Below are 17,580 nucleotides of genomic sequence, written 5' to 3' on the forward strand. Positions count from 1 at the left end.
TTTTGGGTTCATTGAGAACATGGTTGTTGTTCAATAATAACATTATTCCTCAAAAATACAACTTGCCTAATAATTCTGCACTCCCTGTAGAGGATGTTGGATAATATTATCCACTCGACAATTCCATTTGTGTTTACGCACTAATCTGCTAATCCTGTCCTTAGCTAAAAGGTTCTCAGGACCTTTGTTTAGTTATAAACAGTGTGATTAATACTCCACTGACATTACTGCTTTTTATACTATCCGACAAGCTTCATCAAGAAATTTGATACTGGAAAAAAAAATGCAACCGGCAATATAACAGCAGCAGCAGCCATACACACAACCACCACAGTATAAAATAAAGTGGAAGTGCAGCACTCAGTGCGCATTTTGCTAAGGAAAACATGCTCAGTCCGCCTCAAAGCAGCCAGCTTTATGCAAGAGCAGGTTGAGTGCTGGGTGGAAGGGGTCTCTGGGAAGACGCTTTTTGCTTTTGTGGTGCTGCCTGATGGGAATTTCCTGTGTAGGGGAAGCTGTGGACCAGTGTGTGGAACTGCGCGGATTCTCAGGGCTGCAGTGACAAATGCCGGAATAAAAGGAAGTGCATTCACACAGTCAAAGATCTGTCAAATATTATATCACTCTGCTTTTGTAGTTCATAGTTTTGGTTTTGCTACAAGTCTACCTAGACTTTACTGTTTCAGTTGACTTTCACACTCTTGCCGTGTACCTGTCAAATGCCTATAAAAACATCAAGATTAAATATCACCTTATATATGCCGAACCAATTCATCTGCCCTTAGGAAACAAGGCTTAATGAAACAGTCGAATATACAGGACTGAGCATCTGACAGCATATAACGTATTACTGAGAGGCTCAAATTAGATCTTCATGCAGCCAAAGACAAAACATTTATCCTTAACAAGGTGTGAAATTGTTTTTCAATAAAAATAATTAGCTGTCACACAAGGGAATACAGAGAGGCTGTTTTATCCAAGCCTTACAAACATAACACACTCACTGGTCCCACTTCATTAACTCAAATACCTAATCAGCCAGTCAGAATGCAGCAGCTCAGTAATGCAGTTAGGCATGTAAACATGGTCAAGACAACCTGCTGAAGTTCAAACCTGGAGCCTCAGAATGGGGGTGAAATGGGATTTAAGTGACTTTGACATGGTTTTTGGTGAAAGAAAGGCTGGTTGCAATATGTTAGACACTGGATTTTCCCACAGAACCATCATCTAGGGTTTACAGAAAATGGTCTGAATAAAAGAAAATATCCAGTGAGCAGCAGCTCTCTGGTGAAAATGCCTCATTGAAGCAAGTGAATAGAACTGAATCTCTGGCTATACAACATTTTTTCCCAAGACTGGAAAAATGTTGCCTGCTCTGATAATCTATCTATTCCATAATTTAAAAAGAAAAGAATAAACACTGTTATTGACAACCAGGTCAGAAAAGTAAAAGAACAGCGATGCAATGTGTCAGACAGAATGGCCGAGTGAAACACGTGAGATAACGCCTCTCTGTGCTTCTGTCTGTACGCTATGTTGTGTTTCTCTCTTCACTGAACAACACCCTTTCTCATTCCTGCTCTGTTCTTCTCAGACACAATCCATTCCCCTGTTATGAACCACACACAGTACCCTCCTTTTTGACTGTAACTGTGTGTCAAGCATTTCTCCCACAATGCACCTTATTGCAGTGATATAAGTGAGTATTTTATACCTTACCCTTTTCCCTCAGACTACAGATCACTGTACACAATGTTTTCATTAAAGAAGTCTGTCTATAAAGTGAGTCTGATCCATTTGTTGTCTAGTTGTGTAATCTAGTTTTACTTTTGAGCTTAATTTGATCTTTCCAAAGGTGCACCAACTATTCTTCAAAATGAAGTTCCCTGGCTTATTTAAGCATGAGATAAGCAGAGAAAACTGCAAACTGTGTACGTGTTGGTACACATTTGCAGTATATTTCTGTACTACATGTCGAAAAGTTTAGATGGCTGTCTAATAGCAATATGAAAGGGTGCTATTACATCCAATGCTATGCTAAAATTAGCTTACTTTAAAAAAATAATAATGCTAATCTTCAGTTTTCATGTTTTGTTTCTAAGCAGCAAGCAAGGCAAAAAATCACTTTAATGGGGAAAGAGCAAGTCAGTTTCATAAACTGCATATAAAAGATGGATAAAACCTATTGGTTATAAAAAGCCAAAGGGGACTGTTTTCACTATTGTCATTGTAGTGAAGACTAGATGTAAAGAGCTAGCATTAGCTGATAGCGTAACACTTCACACTCTAATCCACTTTAAGTCAGTTAAAACCTATATGCCTGCAGTCTAAATGCTGAAGTCAAGGCTTTCAAACCAGTGAGTGATGCCAAATCTTTTATATGGAGATTATGTGTGTTCTGGGTGTTTCATCAATGATCCTTGTCCAGGATTACGGATGCACTTAGCCTTTTTCTTTGAGAAAGCGCATTATGTTAGCAAGCATTAATGGAGATAACTTGATTTAGGGCATTGGTTCTCAAACTTTTCACAATGAACACAACCTCATAAAATATATGGCTCTTAAAGTACCACCCTTATGACTGACATTAAAGTACAGTAGTATACCGGTAGGCCTATTTAACACCATATACAGTTTACATGAGACAATTTTATTTCTTATATGAATGTTATTTATTTTAACTGTCATAAAAAGGATGTGACAAGTGATAATAATAACAACTGTACTGCATTAAAACATTCACAGCAGGTGGGATATCCGGTCTTTAAGTGATGACGTATAAACCCTGCTTCCCGTTCAAAACTAATCTGCATTTATTAAGGCTGTTGTGTTTTTAACGTTTTAATGCTTTGTATCTTGTTCTATTTAATCTAAACAAGCCCCTAAATAAAGGCAGAGATCACTGTGGGCCTATCTCGGTTTTTGCTACCACTATTCATTTCAAAGCTCAGTTGTTAAACCTTACGATGTAACTACAGCCCAGCCCATACAGCAGTATATTAATGACTAACCTCGTATTGTTGATGAATTATCTCAGTTGTTCTCCTGACTGACGTTTGGTCCATTTACAGCGTCCTGCCATGCGATTGCATTTGTCCCTAACATTGGGAACCCTCATGTTAACTTTTATCGAGTGGAAAAAAGTTCGTTTTCATCCTCCAGCTTCACTGTGTTAATGTGTTTACATCATGCAAACATAGCTGTGTCGCTAGCGATCACATAGCACACCATTATATACCAGCTAGCCCAACTTCAGTAACCCTACAAACGTCACTGCTGTTTAGTTTTCTGTCTTCATTTATGTCGGACGTGATAGCAGAGGTGTGTGTTTTAATTTTTCAGAAATCCCCCAATAAGTAGTATATATAAGACATATATCATTTGATCTTAAACACAAAAAAAAGGAGGCTTCCCGCGTAACACTAGAGGGAGCCCACGTACAACCAGTGGTATGCGTACCACAGTTAGAGAACCACTAATTTAGGGCACAAACATGCTAGTTATTATTATAAAAAAAAATCTGAAGCTACTTTTTATCAGATAAATCATAATCAATTAGCAAATTCTGAGCACATTTTAATGACCACTAAATCACTGTGATTTTTACTTTCCAAAATTATTGAAGACAACAAAAACATACCAGCTTTTCATTTATTTTGAAATTTTTGAGACTTGAAATGTAAAATGTCTGTCTCTAAAACACTTTGGGTGAACCTCTGTTATTTAAAGATTTTATAGAAAAATAAATAAAATAGATGCAACAGTCAACACAAAAAGGTTCAGACATTTTTCATAGTGCATGTTTGAGGTGTATCGTTTCATTTCCAAAAAACTAATTTCAGTGGGCTACACACTGAACTTAGAGCATAGAAACAAAGCATTGATTCTATCACACTAGTATAAATTTGTTGGTGTCTATACTAGATTGATCGGCCCACCTCTAAATTACGTGGGGACTACAAAGATTCCCTGCAGAAACCTAAATCAGGCATAAAGTATCATCAGAGGGTGGCTGCTCTCAGTTTTAGGCATGTCTAGGCATGTCTCGGTGTGTACGAGGGAACGCAAACACATGGTATCCCTATATAATTGAGCTTTCCACAGACATACACACTCACACTTGCCAGCGTAATTAGCAAATTCTGCCATGATGACGCACAGCTGGTAAAAATGTATTGACTCTTGGGCAATCATGGGTCTGCACTAAATATTTGCCATTAGTGTTTCTTTGCCTTTTCTCTGTGGAAGTTGTGCAGATATGCAATACTTATTTTTCACATCTCAAGCATTCTGTTTTCACAGGAAACCCATCAAATTAAAGTGCAAAGCCTGCTTTAGAAAGGTCAGGATTTAATGGCCACAAATCACTCACATATAGATTATATCAATTAGTTAATCGTTTCAGTAATGTTTCTGCATCATCATAGGCTGAGAACATTGAAATGGAGTCAGTGTTTGCTGGAAAAAAGACTTTTAACGCAGCCAGCTTCAGGGCAACAGTGTTTCACAACAGAATGTACTGAAATGACACATCAGGCCTCTGAATTCCTATCTTCATTTCCATCACTCCTTCTTCCTTGCATTATTCATTGTGCGTCGCTGCTTCCATGCTCTCTTTCCCTCTCCTTTTCTGTCCTTCAGTGACACACTGGACTACATGAGTGAACAAACACAAGCAGCAGTAGTTCCCTCAAGGACGCACATATAATACACAGCCACTTTAGAGCACTTCCGTAACCAAATAGTATCAAAGAAATGAGTCAGGAGATCATCTGATAGCAGCAACGCAATAAATAGCATCAGTCAGTGACAGTGTGTGTGTTTATGTTAGCATGCCCAGGAGCCTTTACAGTAGGAGGTACTAGGTTTTATTAACATTTATTTACACTGTGTGTGTGTGTGTGTGTGTGTGTGTGTGTGTGTGTGTGTGTGTGTGTGTGTGTGTGTGTGTGTGTGTGTGTGTTTGTCCTACCGTCTTGGGGCAGTGTACGTATCGCGCCAGACTGATAATCAGATCATGCGTGATGGGATCAACCAGGTTTCTGAAGCTGGCGTAGCGGTACAACACGTCATCCAGTGATGTTGATTCCATGCCTAGGTCCTACACACACATTAAGTAAGACCATATGTATTAGCAATATATTTATGTAGCACATTTCATATAAACAGGCTCTACATTTAAAAAAAAGGAAAGATAATGAGAGAAAAAAGAGAAAAGAATACAGGTTCCATGACTGCTACGAATTCATTCATTCCCTCATATGTAAGTCCGAGCGAGTATGTCAAAGACGTTTACATTCTGAATGCAGCTTTTTAAACTTCCCGACCCCCTAAAGCATTGAATTAAAGCCCTCTGAACTGCTTCCTGCTGTCTGACTGTCTGGTTTCTGGAGAGGAGGCCAAAAAACAAAATTTGTCACATCTCAAGCCCCATCAAAGCCAATGAAGCATAAACCTGTTGGCAGAGCTTCACGCATGAACAGCAGTCTTGTTAAAACTTCAAAAGTCAACATGAATGACAACGCCACATGAAAGTGTGCAGGAAAGGATTAGACTGCCACAGCTGAAAGTATTTTGAGGAAAAGCTCCTGTCACTGACTTTAATATGAAGCCTAAAGCAGAGCACAGGCTGTGTATGCTGGATGCAGTACAACTGAGCAAAACAACCATGCTATGCTATTTGTTTGAGCTCAAGTCACTGATGACATTAATCATTTACATTATCCATCATGCTCCATTATAAGGACCCAAAAGTTGATTTGTTTGGGATCAAAATTAAAAGGTTAAAACACTAGCAAAGCTTTATGTTTGGGTTTTTAACAAGTACAACAAGAGTATGAGAGTGCTCCATGTAACACAAATACTACTGTCAATCTTGATGTTTTTAGAACTTAACTAACAGCGGGACCAAAAATTGTAAAGTTTGTCCTGAGTGTGGGAGTAAAGGAAAGGTCACTTTCTTGGTAGCATGAATGTGCTCATTTCATGGCAATCTGCCAATTAGATTGTGAGAAATCCTGACATTTTGCTCTAGCTCGTGCAGTGTGCAGGGGAAAGGTTTAATCTAGGCACAAATTTGTTCTGTAAACGTCTGGTCCAGCTCCCAAATACATAACTGTAGTTCTAAAATACTACATTTATTTCCTGCTTGGTCCTGTCAAAGTAGAAAACGCTGGAACACCAAAATATTCTGCATTTACGCTTTGCAGACCACGAGTGAGCTCTAGGACTCTGAGTTTTTTCTGCTTGAGTGCTCATTTTTAGCTGTGCTGCTGGCAAGACGTTGTGGATGGTAATGTCCTTCTGCTACCATCCAAAGCATTAGCCTATATATTTTACATAAATTCAGGTTTTAGTAACAACTTCTCCTCAAGCTCCATCATCAGATCAACTAATTTATCTAATATCACACTTTCAAAGCTAATGACCATGCTTAAAGCTTAGGCTGCACTTTAATAAAAAAATGTCACTAAATATTTCTTGATGCATGCTCAATCATCCAAATAAGTAAATTCCCAAAAGTTCATTCTGTTGTGGTTGAATCAATACACTGTGTGCACAATTATTAGGCAAGTGAGTATTTTGGCCATATCATAATTTTTATGCAAATTTTCAAGCTGTATAAACTTGTGTGCTTATTGGATTTAAGCATATCAGGTGATGTGTATTTGCATAATGAGTGAGGGTGTGGCCTGGGAAGATCAACACTCTATATAAAAGTGTGCATAATTTCTATGCAGCTTCTCTTCCTCAGGCAAAATGGGCCAAAAAAAAAAAAAGATTTAAAGGTATTTCAGAGGGATGCAGCAGTCTTGAAACTGCTAAGATATTGGGGCGTAACCACATCAAATGTTTTGTTGCAAACAGGGTCGCAAGAAACGTATTGAGAAAAAAAGACGGAAATTAACTACCAAAGATTTGAGAAGAATCAAAAGTGAAGCTATCAGGAACCAATTATCCTATAGGGCTGCCATATTCCAGAACTGCAGCCTACCCAGAGTATCCAGAAGTACAAGGTTTTCAGTGCTTAGACACATGGCCAAGGTAAGGAAGGCTGAAACCCCACCACCACTGAACAAAACACACAAGTTGAAACATCAAGAATGGGCCAAGAAATATCTGAAGACAGATTTTTCAAAGGTTTTATGGACTGATGAGATGAGAGTGACTCTTGATGGACCAGATGGCTGGGCCCATGGCTGGATCTGTAAAGGACACAGAGCTCCACTTTGACTCAGACGCCAGCAAGGTGGAGGTGGGGTACTGGTATAGGCTGGTATTTATTAAGATGAGCTAGCTGGGCCTTTTCAGGTTGAAGATGGCCTCAAAATCAAACTTACTCCCAGTTTTCTTCAAGCACTGGTACAGGAAAAAGTCTGCATCTTTCAAGAAGACTAGTATTTTTATGCAGGAAAAAGCTCCATCGCATGCATCGAAGTACTCCACTGCATGCTTAGCTAGTAAAGGCCTTAAGGATGAAAAAATAATGACATGGCCCCCCTTCCTCATCTGACCTAAACCCTATTGAGAACCTGTGTGCCCTGCTTAAGCAAGAGATTTATAGTAAAGGAAAACAGTACACCTCTCTGAACAGTGTCTGGAAGGCTGTGGTTGCTGCTGCACAAAAAGTTGATCATCAACACATGAAGAAACTGACAGACTCCATGAATGGAAGGCTTGTGAGGGTAGCTATATTGGTCACTGATTTTCTTTGACATGTCAGAAATGTTTATATGTAAATTCTGAGTTGTTTTATTACTCTTACTTTAATAATTGTGCACACAGTGCATAGTTACTAAAAAAAAGTTACCATTTAATATACTTATAACTGCAAAGAAATATAGTTTCGGTATATTTTCTTTTGAACTGCAAAGTTAACATTTGTGAGACCAACTGATAGTGAGGGCAGGATTTCTGTTTTGTTTTTTGTTTTGTCTTTTTTTTGGGGGGGGGGGTTATTATAAAATACAGGAAAAAATATTGGGCAAAAACAGTTTGCCACTTTGGTATTTTGTCAAAATGTATTTCACTTTGGGGTAAAGTTAGCGTTCCCCAAGATCAAACTTCAAGCTCAGATTTATAGTCGTGATTTATGCGCTTCGTAAAGAAAATGTTGAAATTGTATATTTTCATTATATGTGTGGTCTGTATATGTCCCGTGTAACAGGATGCATATTGTATCCAGTATGTAATTTGCTTTACTAACTTTTTTATCTATACCATTATTATTTGTGTGGATGCTAGAATGCTGCTTGGAAGATGCTCTGAGAGAAAGAATGTGTGTAACAAGAATCCAGACACTTTTTAGCCTGTAGGTAAGCGCAGATATATTTTCATGTGTGTTTGGATTTGTTTTGCAGGCATTTTATTGCCAGCTGAGTGGCATCAGGACCGACCTTTAGAAATGAGAGAAAAGGGAAGAGCGAGACTGATGGATGCTCAGTCTCCTAGAGAAAACTATGACTTACTGAGGTTTCCATGCTGCTTATTGTTCTGCGTAGGAGTGGCTGCAAATAATGACAGCAGCTTCGACTGACACAAACACACACACACACACACACACACATACACACACACACACACACACACACACACACACACACACACACACACACACACAGGGACATTAATCAGCGGCTGTGTTTTCAGATAACGGTGGCATTAATAGTTAATAATCACCACATAAGAGAAATGTATGATTAGTTCATCAACAGGTGTATGCTATAGTGGTCAGTGACAGTAGCCTGAAAATAACTGGCTAGTGTTAAACCTTTCCACAATGTCTGACTTCTGGCTTACAAACCTCTGGACTAACGATGAGGTATGATCTGTGAAGTACACTAACAAGTGAATGGAAGAAAAAAAATCTGTCAGCAGAACTTGTTACCAGTAGTAATGGATTTAATGAATATATGGAAACAAAAGTATCCATTTTTGCTCAGTTTAGGACACTGATTATATTTCTAGAATTCTTCCAAGTTTTTCCAAGAGCCTAATTTCATGTTTCAATACCACACTAACAATAGAACAGGGGGGGGACAAGACGGGGACAAACAGTGCACTTACAGAAAAATAAAAAACCAAAGATAGTTGGATAACTCATTAGGATGTGGTAATAACCAGGAACATTTAGCGTGTGATAGGAGAAACTGTATGTGTGTGTGATACTTCTATTAGTTAACAGCTCGAGAGAAGAAAGATAATTTTTTTTTACATTAGCTACTAATAACGACAATCATTATGGAAAAAACATATAAATAATAATAATCACTATCATCGTTATCGTGTGCGTTCATTTATATTCACTCCAGAAAGGTATTACATTATTAACGTTACCCTCTTATGAAATATACATGACAAAGCATAAAAATGCATAGTCTAATATCCTGGCCTCTGTGTGTCAAATGCATAGCCACTCACACACATGCATACCGAGAACAGTTCTAGTGAAAGCAAAGTCCACACTAATTAGGATCGGTCAACATCAAAGCAGTGGTTGGAACCCAGCTGAATATTAACAAAGGTGGAGCTGAAGAGACGCGGCAAACACAAACACAATGGATCAAGTGCAGCTCTTTGCTAAATAAAAGGAAATGGCAACAGAGGCAGGTGGAGCTATATATGAAGCAGATGTTGAACCTTATCAAAAATCACATCCTGACCAAACAGTATGCACCACCTCTGACAAGACAGGCCTCCATTTTGTTATTTTTGTAAGAGAATCTGGACCGGGATCTCACATTTGGTAAATAAGAAAATAAATGCCATATTTAACAGCCTTGCACAAACACGAAATGACATGTGGAGCAATCACTGTCGATTGTCACTGTCGATGAAGAGCCACTTCGACAGGACAAGACTCGGCTGACAAAGGTCACTCTTTCGAGGATACCAATGTTCACATTTTGGACAGAGAAGACACGGTTTGAAAGAGGGGTGAAAGAATACATCTATGTCCACTGTAAACGACCATCTTTGAAGAGAGGCGGTGGCTTACGACACCAACCGTCTGCCATCTATAATCCAGTTTTGAGATCCTTTCCCAGACACCTTAACGCCCACTCACATCCTGGACCATTTGACCTCAGGAAATCACACGATAGGGTGGCGCTAGGTTTCATAGCGGGTTCACCTGAAACCTTGGCTGATTGTGACCCACACCCGTTTTCACCCCTTGGCTAGTGTGATTAGGTAGAGTATTGTTGTAATCTCCCAATTCTTTTAATCTTTGGGCTGAAGGAAGGACAGTACTCGGTGTATAAATGTGGGTTCATGACCCTCTTGGGGGACACTCCCCTAAGACTTAAATCTGGGACTCTCCAGCATTTGACGTTAGAATTGAAGAAGCTTCTCGGATGAGAGGTGAAACATCTTCAAGCAACTCAAAGAAGTCCAGACGTTTTTCTTTCCAAGCTCCTTAGCCTACGATGACCTGGATGACTGAGAACCTTCACAGACACTGTCGATTATGTATTTATTTATTATTAACATGGTGCCAGCCTGTGGTTCGGCTTCTGTGACTCCCTCCCTGTCAAAACCATCAGCCGCAGTTTTGGCTGAGGGCAACAAGGAATCTGTTTCCGACAAGCCAGCTTGGTGCACTAGCCGTTGTTGGAGACCGTTAGTTAGCTACCATCCGGCAACGCGAAATAGCCAACACTCCTGTCTGTGGACAGCTAGCTAGCCTATGAAACTAGCTAGCTTCTTAGGCTACCTAAGAAGCTAGCTAACTTGAGATATATGCCCTGAAATGAGAATAGGTTTTTGAATACCGACTATGTAACAGTGCAAGCTATTTAAAGGTTGGGTGGCTCTGCCCAATGTGATTGTGGCAATCAACACCCAATCAGGATTGGCAGAATGAGATACATGCTTCTGAGGAATACTCAGGGAGGTGCATCCCATAGTGAGACATTGAAACAAATGCTAAGAGTCAGAACCTTTATTCACCCAGGAAATGAAACTCCTGAGAACAAGATTGTCTTTTAAGACAGTGTCCAGGGCCCAGACAGGCAGCATTAACCTAGCACGTATGAGTCTACAGTATCAACCTGTTAATTACAACATAGGCTCACCCTAAATCATGTCCTGATGTATTGTCTTTGCGGACTCTAATGAGGACCATTGTTTATAAAATGTAGATCATGCTGTTATTGAAGAAAACTCTAAGGTAGCGATGGAGCCCATAAACCAATCACTGAGGAAGTTGATGGCCATTTTTTCATAGGCATGCATACAACCTGAGGAGTCCCCCCCTGCTGGCCATTTGAAAGAATGCAAGATTCACACACTTTGGCATTACCACAGCCATCTTTTATATTCAATCTATGCATAAAAGTTATATAGTGTATATGCTGATCATATATTGGTAGTCAGATAGTTTTTACTATTATATGTATGCAGACATTAAAAAGAAATTCTCACATGACTATATCTTTTTTTTCTTTTTTAATTTTTGTTATTTAGATTTATTTTATCATATTTTTATTAATCCAATGGCGAGTCTGTTCTAGTCTGTTCTTCTAATAAACAGGTTAACTGGCTAGTTTATTATGACAATTATGAGGGAAAGAGTTTTATTTTATTTTTTTAATCTTGTTTTTCTATCTATAAAACAAGGGGCAGCTAATGTAACTGTTGGGGCTTCTTTCATGACGTTTTGACTGCCATGTCATTGTCTCTATTGAAATGGTGCCCGACCGATCTTGAATTTGCTTATTAGCACTGCCGGCAGGACTCAACCCATGGTGATTCAAAGAGCCGCGGACAATATGAATCATTCAATCAAATGGCACCACGTTGAGACACTGCCCCTCAAGTGCTGATTAGACAAAAATAAAAGATGGCTGAGCGAACATCAGTGCAATGTATGGAGATAGATCCACTCTTTTATGACGTGCTTTATCAAAACAGCACAAAACTCCACAGGGAACTTCTGCAGTTCTGGGAAAACGGCGAATCTTTGGAGGCTCTGGACACAAATCATGCTGCTGTAACATGAAGTCACGGTCTTTGTCTTGGTGTCCTTTACAGTTCGCTTCCTTGGTTATTTTGAAGGTTTTCCTGTGTTTTTACATCCTTACTTTTTCTTTTTCCCACTCTTTCAGTGTCATACACAGAGTTGAAACATCTTAATATCCCTTTCTCCTTGATGTGGATTTAGTCTATGCTTGTTTTAATCATTTTTGCCATTTTTCTGTTCAGCCCTCATCACATATCTAATAAAATAATTTTAGCAGCACATGTCAGAGTCGAACCTTATCCATAACGGTAGATTTGGATTTCATTTGTGTTTTCTAACATCACTGCCACAATTCAGATCTATGGGATACCTCCTCACAAGGCAGGTGCCATTCTTTCATCGCATGCTTGTGATGAAACAGAGTTTGGTGAACCAGACTTACTCCCTGAGTTAAGCTCCACAGGATTTCAGCAGCTGACTGGTATCTTCAGACGTTAGAGGCAACCGCAATGCTACACCACTGCTGCTACTACTACTGAAACCCTGGTCACATGTGATGGCTTCAAAAAAATCCCATGCAGCTGAGTGGAAACACCTGAAGGAACCCTGCCAGATAAATTTAGCGCCAGTAAAGCACGCTCCGGCGCTCTTTCTTACAGTTAAGCGATCAGCTGTGAGGGGGCCCGGGGGCGAACGGTGTAGAGAGATGCCAGTTTTTGGTTGCGAGTTAATTGAAGAGCAGTGATTGAGAAGAAGGCCTCCTCATTATCTCCTAACAGAGCTCCTGTTTCATTAATCAATGTCTACTTGATTCAAGCTCGCCAGTTTATCGCCATTGTTTCCAAGCAACAATAAGGAGACGCTCGTAACCAACACACTCTTCAAAATCAGCGCTTCACTTTCATCTCTCCTTGTTTCCCTTTCCCTTCTCTCTCTCTCTGTCATGTTTCCCTCTAAGTGCTGTCTTTCACTGTCTCTGAAATCACTCACCACCACTTCTTGTCTGTCCTCTGCTTTAGCTGAACACTAATGGTAGTCTTTCTTTTTTCTCTCCTCCTGCTTCCCTTTATTCATAGTAATTGTCTTTATCCAATTCATCCTGTTTCTGTCCGTCACATACTGTTCCGGCAGAGCACAGGCCCTACGCAACATGAAACTAAATATCATCATTATATTACTGGAACTCCTCCAATTATGCCTTCATGACCCAACATCAAAACCTGTTATTATCTCTATTATGTTAATGCAAATGTAAGGCAACCCAGTTTGTTTTCAGCCTTCTCCGTTTGGCCTCTAAAGCTGGAACACCCTGCTGATAAAGAAATACAGACCACATCCTTCAGTCTCCAACATCCCTGAGTACCTATTTGGTACTATTTGGTGCTCAGGAAGCAGCACCTCAGGCTTATAGACATACAGCTTCCCCAGATTACTGTTTACTGATTACTCAGTGTTAGTTGGACGTTTTCTTTCCACCACTCAGCATTACAACAAATGGCCTAAATCCTCCATCACTAAGCTAGGCTATACATTTTATTATAAATAAAATAATGAATAAATTATTATAAATAATAACATAAATAATAATTATTTGATTATTATTGTTACTGACACCATGAGAAAGAACAAGGTGCTGATAGAGATCTTGTAGATATAGTAGTGGCCGTTACAGTGGTTAAATTGATTGCCATTAGGTAGAGGTACCTGAAGCAGCCATATAAGCTGCTTCTAAAGTGGAAAATCTCTAAAAACAAACAAACAAAACAGATCTAAAAGTAGCTTATTCTTTCAAGAGGAAATAGTCTGAAATACAAGAAACAGGAACCATTTGGGGAAGTCGATTTTTCTACCTGTTTCAAACTAAATCTTAATCATTTTTTGTTTCAGGCAGTTCTGCTTTCAGGAGGTTTACGAGCATCTGACTTGGAGCTTGTGATGCTGAAATAGCTGACTGTGAAAACAGAAACAACCAATAATAACAAAATAAAAGAATAAGTGCTGGAGGAACTTGTACCTGTTGGGAAAACAATCAACTTGAGCAATTAAATTAATTCTTGAAAAATTAAGTTTCCTGAAACTTTTTGTGGACCTATAGTAAACCAGTAAGCATTCTGGTTCATTTCAACATCTTATATGCCTAATTTTCCCATTTTTGTGGTTACTGGCAGTCTAACATGGAGTGTAAGTGGGGAAAAGGCTATGCACAAAATATGAATTATGAGTCTTTCTAAATGGAAGTCTCAGATCTGTTTGGAAGTGCTTATCTCATTAGATCCCACACTAGGGATCACAGCCTGGAGAAAACTTACTAGATGACCAAATTACCAGCGTATTAACGTTAATTTGTTTACATGGAAACAAAAATTGTTTCTTTCCACGTCTTGAAATTAGCTAGACACAACCTCACATGAACTACAAAACATTGCATATTACACTGTGTCACTATTATTTCAGCATGTGAAAACATAAAGTATAATCTCAGTTACAAAAACGTTGGGACACTGAGTAAAGTGTAAATAAATACAAAATGCAACGCCTTAAAAATCTCACATATCCATATTTGATTCGAAATGGGATATGTGAGATTTTTTTCAGGCCTTCAGACAGCACTGACAGATGTGATCAGGAACACTTCCAGAAATCACTGTCTCTGAACACCCACGTATGCAGGTTAAAGCTCTGTCATGCAGAGAAGAAGCCATATGTGAACATGACCCAAAACTCATTTAAAATGGACTGAAAGTAGAAAACTGCTCTGTGATCAGATCAATCCAAATCTAAAATTCTTTGTGGGAAACATGGACGGCGTATCCTCCAAACTAAAGAGGAGAGGGCCCTTGCTATCAGCATCTCTGGTGATACTGGGATGCATTATTGCCTATCAAAAAGGTAGCTTGCACATCTGGAAAGGTATACACCAGAGGTGTCCAACTCCAGGCCTCAAGGGCCAGTGTCCTGCAGGTTTTTAGATGTATCCTTGAGCCAACACAGCTGATTTATATGGCTAAATTTTACCTCCTCAACATGCCTTGAAGTTCTCCAGAGACCTGGTAATGAACTAATCATTTGATTCACGTGTGTTGACCCAGGGTGAGATCTAAAACCTTGAGGCCTGGAGTTGGACAACCCTGGTATACACAGGTTTTAGAGCAGGGGTCCCCAACTCCAGGCCTTGAGGGCCGGTGTCCTGCAGGTTTTAGATCTCACCCTGAGAACCTTCACAGACCTTTGTGTTAACGTTTGCTTATCACCGCCATCTGCCACCAGTGCATAGAGCTTTGATCAGTAAATAGTAACAGAACAATTCTGATGAAAATCTCCAAAGTCCAAACAGTATTCTGGGGAAGCTATGTGTCTATAAGCCTCAGGTGCTGCTCCCTGAGTTTGAGTCACGAGGGGATAAACTATAAACACTGCCAGCGTATGGGCTCTGTGAAGTGTGTCGAAATCAGTTTCTTCCCTCACTGTCTTCATCTGCTCTTTTTAGTTTCCTTACTGTCACAGTAATAAACACAGATTGTTTCTCATAATTTTACCCCTGTCATCCTCAGACCCTTCCCTTCTCTGCCGCTCTCCACATCATCCCATTCAACTGGTGGCATTTTCTTTCTCCTGCTTCCCTTTTGTTTCTCGCCACACCAGATTCTCCCAGCCTGTTGTTGGGCTTTTTCTTCTCTCTGTAGCAACAGCAGCATCCAGACTGAGAGAGGTTGTAAATCACAGCACTCTCTCCACTCCGTACCCATGCAGCAGACTCAGGCACTGCCAGGCATACTTGCAGGGAGGACGTCAATTCATCAGGCATGCAGAAAGTCAGTCTCTGAATGGCTTCAGTCAGTGAGCATCAGCGGTTAGTCTGAGCCTGGCTTCTCTTTCAGCATCACTGTTGACATTAACTTAAGGTAATAGAGCACGACAGGAAAGAACAGAGGAAGTGTGCAGAAAGAAAAAGCATCATTCACACAGCAGACTAAGCGACTACCTGTCGGAGCGTCTTCAGCATCTCCGTGGCCTCATCCTGCTTGCCCTGTTTGGCCATCAGCATCATCTCCTGGATCATGCCGATGCGGCGCTGGTAGGGTGGTGGTGGCGTCCCGCTACGGCTCAGCCTGTCCCCTGACTTCAGCATGAGGGAGGCTAAGATGTCTCCCCGCTCCTTGGTGGGTGTCCGCTTCCAACTGTGCTGAGGACTCGCTCCTGCAGGCTCCTGGCCTTTAGCCTGCTTGGCACCCATGGTGCTGCCTCTTAATGTGAACTGTGGCAACAAAGAGATTGGTCCCACAGAGCAGTCATGCAGTGGCAGCTTTGATTCCTGTGTCAGACACCTGCTTTCAGTAAAACGTCAGCAGCTCATCACGTCTCTGTGAAATGTGGAAAGTGTGCCTGTTCCCAGAGTACAGTACAACACTGCAGATACGCTGAGAAGGAGTAGTTTTGTGCTGTTACTCACAGGAGCTGGAGCTCATGTAGGGAACAGGTCTTTGGATGCTGCCTGCCGCATGGCCGCAGAGCGCGGACTGAGCAGAGTCAGGCTGCCGGAGATCCCCAGCAGTGAGTCTGCCTCAGCGACAGCCTCCTATCCCGGACCCAACTTCAGCACCAAATATTTACCCTCTCCTCCTCCTCCCGAGCTGTCCTCTAGAACACAGCGCTCTGTCCTGGAGCAGAGGAGGAGCAGCGGGCGGAGGATCGCTGCTGCATGAAGCAGGGCATGGCAGTGTTTACGTCTGCGGTGCTCCTCGTTCTGCCCTGTCCCTCCTCGGCCGCTGGAAGTCCCGCTGTACCTGCAATAAAAGCAGCGCTGGTCCTCCTCCCGGCCTCACTCTCCATCATTCGCAGGCAGGAAGCAGAAGTCGCATCCGCGCCTCGTCCTGCTGTGTGCAGGCTGCGGCTCAGCGGGCTTTGGCAGAAGGGGCCGGACTGAGGTGTCCCCTCCCCGGGACCGAATTATGTATCGCACCCTCTGTTCGAGTGCACGGGGGCGCGCAGCGAGTGCACGTGACCGCAAGTCTTCCTTCCTCCTGGCGGGGTGATGAGGAGAGGCAGGAGGAGGGCCGGGAGGGTATGAGCACTGCCAAGTGTCTAGTTACACGGCGCTGACGCTCCGTCTCCGCGGGGGAGGTTTTTCTACCAGAGTCCATTCAAAATGTGTCGGCTTGTAGCTGCACTGCTCACAGGCAGAAATGGACAGGGTGTATCTGTCGAGATGAGTCATGCATTTTAAACTGTAGTCTTCTAAGAAAATCGGCCAATAGTGGACCTTGATTTAAGCATTTTGTATCTAACAATTTTTTAAAATTTATTTTTTGCGGAAATTGTCAACCACAACACCAACTTACAAGTTAATACCCGATTAGAGTAGATCTACTTTGTGCACTGCTCTGTGCAGTCACTTTTATTTAAATCACTCCTAAAGGGGCTTTAAATTGTAAAATAAAGAGCCCACAGAAAAAACCCCAACAATCACTTGGCGACAGTGGGAAAGAAAAACTCCCTTGTAAGGGGAAGCAACCTCCGGTAGAACCAGGCTCAAGGCTGCACCTCCCTGAGCCCTGACACATAATTGGAGGGGTGCTCTTTTCTATACCCACGCTCATCGTGGTGAACTACTGTCAGGT

The 17,580-nt window shown here is 41.1% G+C and overlaps 1 protein-coding gene across 1 annotated transcript in view; it reads right to left on the bottom strand.

Moving 5' to 3' along the window:
* Positions 1 to 17,374, bottom strand: part of lrrc75a (leucine rich repeat containing 75A) — a 79,799-nt gene extending 62,425 nt beyond the window's left edge. The window contains exons 1-2 of the mRNA XM_014340855.2: positions 15,945 to 17,374; positions 4,973 to 5,101 (exon numbers count right to left, since the gene is read on the bottom strand). Coding sequence (XP_014196341.2) covers positions 4,973 to 5,101; positions 15,945 to 16,196 — 381 coding nt within the window. The 5' untranslated portion in view covers positions 16,197 to 17,374. The remainder of the gene's footprint in view (positions 1 to 4,972; positions 5,102 to 15,944) is intronic.
* Between the last annotated feature and the right edge of the window lie 206 nt (positions 17,375 to 17,580).

This window comes from Haplochromis burtoni, unplaced genomic scaffold (assembly GCF_018398535.1).
Source record: "Haplochromis burtoni strain Fernald_Lab_line unplaced genomic scaffold, NCSU_Asbu1 Contig_417, whole genome shotgun sequence".
Classification (NCBI taxonomy): Eukaryota; Metazoa; Chordata; class Actinopteri; order Cichliformes; family Cichlidae; genus Haplochromis; species Haplochromis burtoni.